The 10586-nt window shown below is 42.5% G+C and overlaps 1 protein-coding gene across 3 annotated transcripts in view; it reads left to right on the top strand.

Moving 5' to 3' along the window:
- The first annotated feature begins 2728 nt into the window (after positions 1-2728).
- The window catches only part of ACOT9 (acyl-CoA thioesterase 9), a 28018-nt gene continuing 20160 nt past the window's right edge, over positions 2729-10586 (top strand). For 2 of the 3 annotated variants that reach the window (XM_047844322.1, XM_047844320.1), the window contains exons 1-4: positions 2729-2879; positions 6542-6642; positions 8316-8342; positions 8963-9008. In XM_047844322.1, coding sequence (XP_047700278.1) covers positions 2860-2879; positions 6542-6642; positions 8316-8342; positions 8963-9008 — 194 coding nt within the window. In that variant the 5' untranslated portion in view covers positions 2729-2859. The remainder of the gene's footprint in view (positions 2880-6541; positions 6643-8315; positions 8343-8962; positions 9009-10586) is intronic. The other variant, XM_047844321.1, reaches the window with a different exon arrangement.

Below are 10586 nucleotides of genomic sequence, written 5' to 3'. Positions count from 1 at the left end.
CATGGGGCTTGATCTCACAAACCGTGAGATCATGACCTGAGCTGAAATCAAGAGTCGGTCCCTTTGCCGACAGAGCCGCCCAGGTGCCCTGAGCAGACAACGTTTTAAGTTTTTTTTTTTTTTTTTTACCTGATTTTATTCTTCTACTTGCAATAATGACCTTACTAATATCTTATGTATCTGTCAATGCCTTTTCTTTTAATGATACATTTGATACTATATCTGTTACCCTGATACCAAATCAAAATAGAACTAATGGGACACAACAGGAAACAAAAAGGTGGGGTGGAGAATCTGTTACTTAAGGACAGTGATCTCACCACTATACAACTGTTGCATGTTTCCTGGTCTGATTTTTGACCACTTCGCCTTCTATTCCTGCCACCCCAAATTTGGTACAACATATATGCTTTACAACAATACACATACAGAAATCAGGGTTGCTAAGCTGTTTTAAGATTTTTATTCATCAGCCATGTGAGAAAATTGTAGACATGTGAATGAATGCTGGGTGGGCTGGGTTTAGCAGGAGTTCTGTCAGGTCAGAATTGAGGTAAGTGGGTTAAGTGATGGGATCATTTTTTTCTTGTTTAAGTTATATCTGTAGTGGGCATCTGTGGGTTTGGTTGCTCAGTACTCCTTTTCTAAGAAGTGCTCCATTTCCTTATCTATGTGGTTACTGTTGGAAATAGCCATGTTAGTAGATTGTGATCTAGCACTTGGCCGTGGGTCTCAGTGAGGGGATTCCTGGTGAGCCACATGGGCCAATCATATGATCTTGCCCTGCTGCCACAGTTGACCTGTTCAGGGGTGTGTACCTGATCCCACTTGGGCCAGTGAATCTCTTCTCAGGACCTTTTTCTAAATTGAAGTATAACTGACATAAAATGTTATATTGGTTTCAGATGTATGACGTATTGATTCAGCAATCCTGTACATTACTCAAATGTTCAGCATGATAAGTGTAGTCCACCATCTGTCACCATATGAAGTTATTAAACTAGAATTGACTATATTTCTTATGCTGTGCTTTTTAATCTCCATGACATACTTATTTTATAACTGGAAGTTTATACCTCTCAATCCCCTTTCTTCTCAGGAATTTTTGTACTTGGGATACAGAAATTTGGGTCAGTCTCCATGTGGCTATGGTTATAAGATGTAAAGTTCAGGAATTTCTTTTGCTATGTGGAGAAAGACATTATACAGAGAAAAAAGAATGAGGCCAGTGTGCAAAGGAAAGCTAAGATAGAGATCAAGAGAAGGCATCTTCATGGCATCGAGTCCCTGGTTTCAGCTGTTCTGGTTCAAATCAACACCATTTATATGCTGATGAGAATGTGTCTGGCTGGAAGGTGATGTAACTGCACAAAAATCATGAGCTGTCCCTATCCATTGTTATACCATGTTTGTAATCTGAAAAATTCTCTTGAATTTAATTTTTCTCTCTGAGCCTGACATTGCATTAACGGAAAGTTCAAGTAAAAAGAAGACAAAATAGTGCAATTCAATAAAATATTTATTGTACTGTGTTAGGTGTGGTAAGAGTGTTAAAAAGTATAGGTGACACAAATCATAACAACACCAAAAGGTATTATCACTGAAAAGGTACGGACACTATGAACAAAAATGAAGGAGATCCCTGCAGGCTGAAAAGAGAGTCTTCTGGATGTGGGGCTGATAAAAGGGACAGGTAGGTAGAGAGGAAAGACAAAGCCAAAGACCATGTTCCATTTGTAATTTATAACGTGATTTTTTTGGAAAAGCCAGCTTAATAAAAATCGACACATTTTTACTAAGCGTGGTGTACCATAAAAGCATACAATATGGACCTTGCCTCCTAGGAAATAAACACCTTCAGGGGCAATGCAAGACTTTTGTATATTTTGGAAAGATCCTCTCTCATTACCTTGTTTTGTTTCTTTAGACTGCTTTATCACGTTTAAAATTATGTTATTTGCTAACTTGCTGACTTATTTTCCTTCAAAGCTAAGCTCCCTAAGGGCAGGGATTTTTGTCTATTTTGTTGCATACCCAGCATCTACAACAGCGTCTGGCGCACTGCAAACGGTTTAATAAAAATTCCTTGAATGAAATGGAGAATCAGGTCGTAGGGTAAAATCATGAAAACTCTGGCTTTAAATATTTCTGGGCCAGCCAAAATCTCCAACTTTCAGACACTAGGGGGCAGGCTAAGATTAGAATAGAAATGTTTTTCCATTTAGGTCAGAGGTTCCTAACTTTGCTTATGTAAAGCATCACCTCAGGGCGCCTTTAGACGTTCTAAAGATCCTGTCGGACCCCTAACTAAATAGGAATCCCCAGAGGGTGGGGCTCAGGGATCACTATTCCGTAAGGCTGCCCAGAAGATTCCGACGTGCAGCTAAGCCCAAGAACCACAGACTGGGAGCCGAGGCGTGGGGGTCAAGGTGGCGCGGCCTTCGGCGAAGCGTGATAACGGAGACAAGCTCCGAGGATCCCTCGCCTCCACGCCGCTCCCTGGCCGTACCGTGTGGAGCCTTTAATCAACAATGGCGGGGATAGGCCTGTCCTGTGGGCAGCAACACGCCCGGGGCTGCCGATCCAGTGGGAAACTCCGCAGAGACAGGCTCCCGGCCAATGAGCGAGGCTGCAGGCGCCCGGAGCCCACCCCGCTCCGCAGAGAGCCCTCGCCCCCGGGGCAGCAAGGCCCCGCCTCTGGGCTGGAAGGCCCCGCCCCTGGGCGGCTGCCCCCGCGAGAGTGCGGTCGTGAAGAGCGAGGTCGGCTCCCGCGCTCGCGCTCGCCTTACTCTCGACTTCCCTCCGCCAGCTGTCTCGCGTGGCCCGGGTCTCTGGTGGCGCGCGCGGCCTCAGGGCAAGATGAGGCAGGCGGCGCTGCGGTAAGTAGCAGGGGTCCGGCGTGGCCCTTTCGGGAGGGTCGCCGGCGCCCGCCCTCCGCGCTGCTAGCGGGTCCGGGCGCTAGGAACCGGCCGCCGGCTGGCGAGACTGATGCAGTGGTTTGTGGGGGAAGAAAGTGGGGCCGGGTGGGAAGGGGCGCCCGCCTTCCGCTACGACGCCTGGACGCGTGCCCTCTGCCCCCGAGTGAAGCACCGCGACCCCCACTCCTGGAGCGGAGTTTGATATTAAAAGCGAAGCGGCACTTTGAGGGAGGAAGTTGGGTGTTCCCTGAAATTCCTTTCTCTTTGCTCATCACGGGTGTGGTTTGGGGGTAGCCGCTTGTGAGAGAGCTGGCGTTTAGCACTCCACCTTACTTCACAGCTCTTTGCCCTCCTTGGGAGAGCACTTTTAGGGTTAAGTGCTTGACCCACTTGGACTCCGGGTTAAGTGTGTTGTAATGTGGGGAGAGATTGCGGGGCACCTCTTGGGCTGCCGGGACCTCAGTCAGGACTGTGCGCCTAGGTGCCGGAGTCCAGCTCCAGCAGGTCCAGGGATTCCCGAAGGATGAACGGTGTGGGCGAAAAAGTGAAAATAGAACAAAACTAAAATAAAAAACAAAAATAAAAATGGACACAGACAACCGCAGTGTGTTGAACTGGCCGATTTATTGTAGCAAACGTGGCATTATATATGCGAGTGATTTCCTTGTAACATACGTGGTCTATGTTTTTTAACATTACCTAATTTTGAAAATGTTCCTATGTGTCATCAACCTTTAAGAAAGAACATGGCGATTTTCCCCTAATTTTCCCGCATACCCTTTGATTATTGATTAATTTCTTACATTATTCCATTATGCATCTGCGTTTATTTATAATCTACAAAGCGTTTGCTTTCTCGTGAAAGGCCCTCCATTTCTCAACACCTCAAGTGGAACAGTTACAGGGACATGACCTCCTAACCACATGAGACCGAGGCAAGGTGCACCACCTTGGTCCAAGGTGTCAGGAAGGGGCCAAAAACGCCTTAGAAACCCTTGCCTCACACATTCTCAGATGGTGCACCTAGGAACCAATGAACCATTCTGTAGCTTAACCGACTAGGTTCAGTCATCATCTGGAATGCCTCCGGGGGGCCAGGTGGGCCTACGGGTTGAAGTCACCTGTGCCCAGAGATGTCTCTCCTTTGCTGGCCGCCTTTGCTGGCTAAGGCATGAGGCTATCCTTCCTGTAAGTAGAGGAGTCTCCATGGGGGATGGCAAAGGCTAAACGAAAGGCCGCACAATTTCTGGCGGAACCTTATTTTCTTTCCTAATGGTTTTTTCCCCAGAGGGCCTGTCGAGGGCCATTCCCCAGCAGACACTACCCCAGGTAGTTTTAAGGCCGAATTACCTAAAAGTGGGAGGACAAGAAGCTTCGCTGTCGGTGGACCGCCCTGCAGTCACCAATCCGTCCACAGCCCGGGCCCTGCCACTCAGGCTGGGTAGCTTGGCTTCCAGCTCCTAGGACTTTTGGTGCTGATTTGAACTTTACCTTGAATGAGCAGCAAGGCCCTGTAAGGTGAGGTGGGGGGTTGATTAGGCTACTTGGACAAGGAGGATGCCTTTTTCTGTGTGTCACCTCCCAGCTTGCCCAGTTAAGGCCTTGGGACTTAGACTCTAGGACAAGTCTGGCTCTCCCCCAAACCTTTTCAGCTGAGCACTCCAGCTGTCTCCAGCTTCTTTGTGCCTGGCTGGGCCCCCACGGGCCTCACCCCTGTTCCAGCTTCTGGAATCATGCTACAGGTGCGCCATCTCTCCTTGTGTGCCCATACTGGTTCTGAATGACTGATCTCCGTCATTTGTCTTAGGGGTCCTGGATCTCCCTCACTGTTCCTGTGGATCTTGCTATCAGTTGAAAAAGGTTCTCTGTCTCTCTCTTGTGTATAGCACTTAAAAATAAAAGCTTTATTAGCACTGTTTAGACAGAGTGAAAGTCATTATGGGAAGGGCCACAGTTGACTTTAGCTTACATTGGACATGATGTGAAGGGCCTTCTACAAAGCTCCATGATCTTGCCATGTGCCTTTTCCCAGGAAAACTTTCTTGATCTCCTCTCCCCCAGTTTGGAAGTCTTTTTCTTTGCACTAATAACTCTTATAAACCTGCTTTCCTTTCTTGTGAGTCCTGTTGAACCTTAAGCAGGTACTCTGTTGGTTGTTTAGTGAGGCAAAGAGTTCATAAATGAATACAGACTGTTCAAGATGATTAGGTTATTTGACTAGTGTGCAGTCTTTGTAGCTTATTTTTCCAGACTCAGGAAAGAGTCACTGAATTCGTTTAGTTTCTAAATTGAGGCATTTCCCCGGGGTGGAGGGCCTATGAATGGCATTGCCTGCTACTGTTCTGGAAACTCTTCCCAGACACCTACCCTAAGCTTGGGACCCAGAACAGAGCTAAGACCCTTCTTTTCACACCTTAGGTGACTTCTGTGACTTCTTAGGCAAGCCATGAAGAGATTGGGCTCTTTGGTCTCCTTTCATTGGATAGTTTTAATCATGGAGTCCTACCGCCTGAGTGTCCCAAAGCCTCTTGACGGTTTCTTCTAAAGGCCTAGGGATTTTGCTGTAAAACTCCCTAGGTCTTATCAGGGAATAAGCCAGTAACCCTGTGGTACTGAGGTGTTGGGTAGTGATTAAACCATTCTTCCTCTCCCTCCACTTCAGCACTGTATATGTAAAAGGGAAGTAGCCTGAGATTGTGAAAAGAGCAGCTTGCCTGCAGATGTGTTCGTGTGTGCATGTGTGAATGTGAACTTCTTTATCCTTATGACAGTCCCTTAGGATAGGTACTATAATTACCCCGTTTTACAGATGAAGAAAGTTTTGGCGGGGGGGGGGGGGCGGTGGGCGGCATAGTGGAGTTAGTCATCGCTTGTCCCGGCATGAGGTAGTAAGAATTTACTAATAACTTGAACTAGAATGAGTAATAGTATCTGGAGTTCTTGACCTTGTCAGTGCCTTGCCTTCTTCAGCTGTGCATTCAGATTACTTTGTCAATTTCTGATATTATATATGTGTTATACATGATATGATGGTGGTTAGGAGTCAACACTTAAGAAACAGTGAACCAAAACCAACTTAAACAACTTGTTTTGGCAGACTAGGTTAGGTGCATTTGGGTAAATCGTTTTTATTTTGTTTGGGGATTAGGAAATTTCTGCCCACAATAAATACTCTGAGTCTGGAAAGGGTTAATTCTCTTTTCAAAGTTTATTAACTTATAATTGGATTTAGCTTATTTATTGAGGAAATATGGTGTGATAATAAAGAACAAAATAAATGTTCATAATTAATTTACTCAGCTGTTTACCAAATTGATTCAGGGCTTCTGAAGCTAATAAAAAAGCAAGAATAAATCCATTAAACCTGGTTGATATCTTTTATTTATTTTGTAGATTGTTAGCTAGTTGGTCTCTTCTCTCATGAAATGTTTACTCTAGTTAGATGATTTATGGAGTAGCCTCATATGCACATATACAGACCCTGGAGAAACAAGTACAGATCCTTACAAGAAAGTGTATACCGAGGGTGTGGAATGGTTAAGTGTTTTGGGAGGAGGGGCTGGTTTTGGGGGTTGCCGGGACGCCATAGAACCTACTCTAGTGTTTTTTATCTTGTTTTGTAGGCTTTGTACCACCTTGGGCAAGGGGCTGCGTGCTCCTGGCAGAGGACTCACTCAAGGATCCAAGAATCCCGAGAAACAGAGAGGCCTCCACATGCATGAAGGCAAGCATGGGTGTTTGTGTTTTAGGTCCACGTGGTGAAAAACCCTGTCTTATTTGGGAGGCATACAGATAGGTACTTTAGGGCGAATGAGACATACTAAACGTAGATTTTTCCATAAACTTCTCATTTATAAGATGGTCAGAATAACTTTGGGTAGAGACCACATTCAGAATTTGAGGTTTGGTTCCTAGGAGCCTGGGAGACAGCTCTTTTAATTAAATGGCTTTCACTTTTTGTGTGTTGGTACTGAAGGGGAAAGCAGAGAAAAAAGAGACCTGTTGCATAAGAGATGGACCCTTCAGTTGCAGCAACTAAATGCTCCTGATCTATAGTTTTGTTAGAGGGACAGTTAATCCATGCTCAGTTGAAGTTAATTTCAATTTCTAGTCTGATATGCAAACTATGCCTGTCTATATCAGTTTAGGAGTATTCATTATGAACAAAATTGTGGCTTTTTCAAAAGGTACAAATTATATATATACGTACACATGTATATATATACGCATATACATAAATTTCTTTAAAAATTTTTTATGTTTATTTATTTTTGACAGAGAGAGAGAGAGGGGCAGGCAGAGCGTGAGTGGGGAGGGGCTGAGAGAGAGGGAGACACAGAATCTGAAGCAGGCTCCAGGCTCTGTGCTGACAGCACAGAGCCTGTTGTGGAGCTCCAATTCACGAACCATGAAATCATGACCTGAGCCGAAGCCGGATACTTCAGCCGACTGAGCCACCCAGGTGCCCCAAATATTTAATTAAAATTTCTACTTCTTGGCCCTCACTACCCCCTTTATTCATATGCTGACTAAACTAGTAATAATCATTATATGTCAGTGAGCATCGGTAGTCTGTGTACTACTTGGCATACTTCCTGTCCATTCTTTTATTCAAGGAACTCAGGAGGGAAAAAAGCCAGAAATAAGACACATTTACTAGTGGTTACAGGCATACCTTGGAGATATTGCAGGTTTGGTTCCAGACCCCTGCAATAAAGTGAATACAGTGAGTGAAATCAATTTTTTTGTTTCCCTGTGCATTTAAAAGTTAGGCTTACACTACACCGTAGTCTATTAAATGTGCAATAGGACTATGTCTAAAAACACAGTGTACGTATCAAAGCAGTTTAAATAGTACCACCAAAGCTCACTGATCATGGATCACCTTAACAAATATAATAATAACGAAAGAGTTTGAAATATTGTAAGAATTACCAAAATGTGACACAGAGACATGAAGTGAGCAAATGCTGTTGGAAAAATGGCGGTGATGCAGTGTGGCCACAACCTTCCAATTTGTACAAAACATACTTTCATGGAGCACAGTGAATACAATAAAATGAGGTATGCCCATATATTCTGCAGTTCTCTGATTTAGTTGTAATTAGAGTTTGTACCAAATTTATGGTGTATAACAATTATTTGATAGAAAAATCAACTGTTTTTTCGTTAAAGTTTAAGTGCATGTTATCTAACCATATTTGGTTTTGATCACTTAGCCATTGAAGGACCAAGTATTGCTACGGTTAATTTCCCATAACTGGAATATATACTTTTAAGTCCTATATAAATGCTAGGAAAAAAACATATGACATCAACATGTGAAATCCTATAGACTTATTTTTTAGTCTTGAATTTCTACTGCTTATCTAATTTATTTTCCTTTTATCCATATAGCATGTTCACCTATACATGTGAATCACGGTGTGTGTGGTAATTAGTATCGACTTTTTCTTTAACTGCTTAAGCTTCTTTGCATTAATTCATTCTTGCACTTTTTGGGCATTAACTAACATTAAATTACATTCTTTGCTTTTCGTTGATTTACATCTTTGATTCACTTTTGTGGCTTAAACTTTTCTAACAATTAGGATAGTATAAATATATGAAAGATCATTTAGAATGAGACTCCTATTTGAGTATCACTGTCAGTCCCTGCACTAATCAATCTGCTCTACCAACTGCCTATAAGAAGCTAGGTGAGGATTTTGGTCATAATATCTCCATTGTAAAGGGTCTCCTACTGACACTGATACTACCCCACCCGATGAATAATTGGAGTTACCCTGTTTTGTTTGTGTATGTAAATCCCAGTGATTGGCACAGAGTATTCTTTTTCTCACTAAGGAGACAGTTGTTTCACGTTTTTGGGAAGCACAGGCTTGATCCCTTCCTTGAGCTGTTTGTTGTGGCATTAAATGGAAATTAATGGATCTTTAAAGCTTTTGAGTGCATGGGTCGCTTTTTATAGTTCTTCAACTCATATCCATAATCCAATTCTAGTATTTTTGTTTCCTGGAATGACCTCTTTATTTTTGTTTCAGTTCGTGATAAGTTGCGGGAGATAGTAGGAGTCTCCACAAACTGGAGGTAAGCACGCTTGTGCTCATTCATCCTTTCACCTTTAAAGTGGTATGTTAGGCTGTATTTAGGCTCAGCTGATGGCCTCATTGTAGGGGTGGAGGGAGCCCTGTGTTTGGAAATGGGTTGAGAGGGTTTTTTTTACTTGGGGGGAAGACCAACATTCCAACATACTCATCATTTGATGCATTCTTGTCATAAAATAAAGTCATTTACCTGTACTCTACATTTTTCAAAGTGCATTCAAGTATATTACCTCAATGATTCTCTTCAAAACTTGTGACATGCTTATGGCATATGTTCCTATCCCTTTTTTACATATGATGAAACTGAAACTCAGAGAGAGAATGAATGAATTAAGGATCAGGGTTTGGGAATTAAAACTCAAGTTTCTTGGTTTTTCTATTTGATGCAGCCTGGCTCCTTTATTACTTCTTGTCACTTCACAATTAACCGGATCTCTCAGTATTTCCCTACTGTGAAATAGGATAATATCCCTCTTGGTGCACAGAATTTTGAGACTAAAATGAGATAAAAAGAAAAAGCAATCACTAGACATACAATAATCTATTGTTGGTATAGAAATTATCTAATGACTTCTTTTTTAGCTATTTATATGAAAAATTTCAATGTTTTGAAAAGTAGAAAAGATGAATACCTCTGTCCCTACTATCTTGATTGGTACTTACATTTTTCCAGATTTGCCAATATGCATATGTTGGCTGAATTGTAATTCACTTATTCATATAAGTGAATTATAGGTATCATGACACTTCATACATCTCCAATAAATAAATATGTTCTCTTGTGTAACAAAGTCAGCAATCGTGTGTGTCTCCAACAAACAAGATATTCTCTTACTTGATGAAATATACAGTAATTCCCTCATAGTATATTACTCATCCGTACAGAATTTCTCAACTGTTCCCGAAATGTCGTTTATAGCTTAAAAAAAATCAAGATCCGATAAAGAATTGTATATTGCATTAGTGGTTATGACTCTTTGGTTGCTCCTAGTCTAGAATAGTAGACAATTATTCTCCCTCCTGTTTTTTGTGTATGAGCTTGACTTTAAAGTTTTTTTTAAAAAATGTTTATTTAGTTAGTTTTTTGAGAGAGAGAGGGAGAGAGAGAGATGGACACACGTGGAATGTGAGTAGGGGAGAAGCAGAGAAAGTAGGATACACAGAATCTGAAGCAGGCTCTAGGCTCTGAGCTGTCCACACAGAGACCACTGTGGGGCTTGAAGCTACAAACTGCAAGATCATGACCTGAGCCAAAGTCAGGTGTTTAACCGACTGAGCCACCCAGGCACCTCTATGAGCTTGACTTTAAAGAGACCAAACCATTTGTTGTGTAGAACGTTCCATGTTCAGGATTTCCCTGGTGCTGTTTAACTTGTTTCTTTATCTCTTATACTTTTGGTAGGCTAAACCTTTCTGGCAATACTACTTCATAAGTGAAGCTTATCTTAATGACATTGTCAGCATTTTAGTTTCCTATCCCCTTGGCGCTCTGTCTCTTCTTTTCCACTTTAATCATTTCTTTGTCTTCCCTTCCCATCTCCTTTTCATGTACTTTTCCTCT

Source organism: Prionailurus viverrinus, chromosome X (assembly GCF_022837055.1).
Source record: "Prionailurus viverrinus isolate Anna chromosome X, UM_Priviv_1.0, whole genome shotgun sequence".
Taxonomy (NCBI): domain Eukaryota; kingdom Metazoa; phylum Chordata; class Mammalia; order Carnivora; family Felidae; genus Prionailurus; species Prionailurus viverrinus.
The sequence above is the reverse complement of the archived record's forward strand: the minus strand, read 5'-3'. Positions and strand labels throughout refer to the sequence as shown.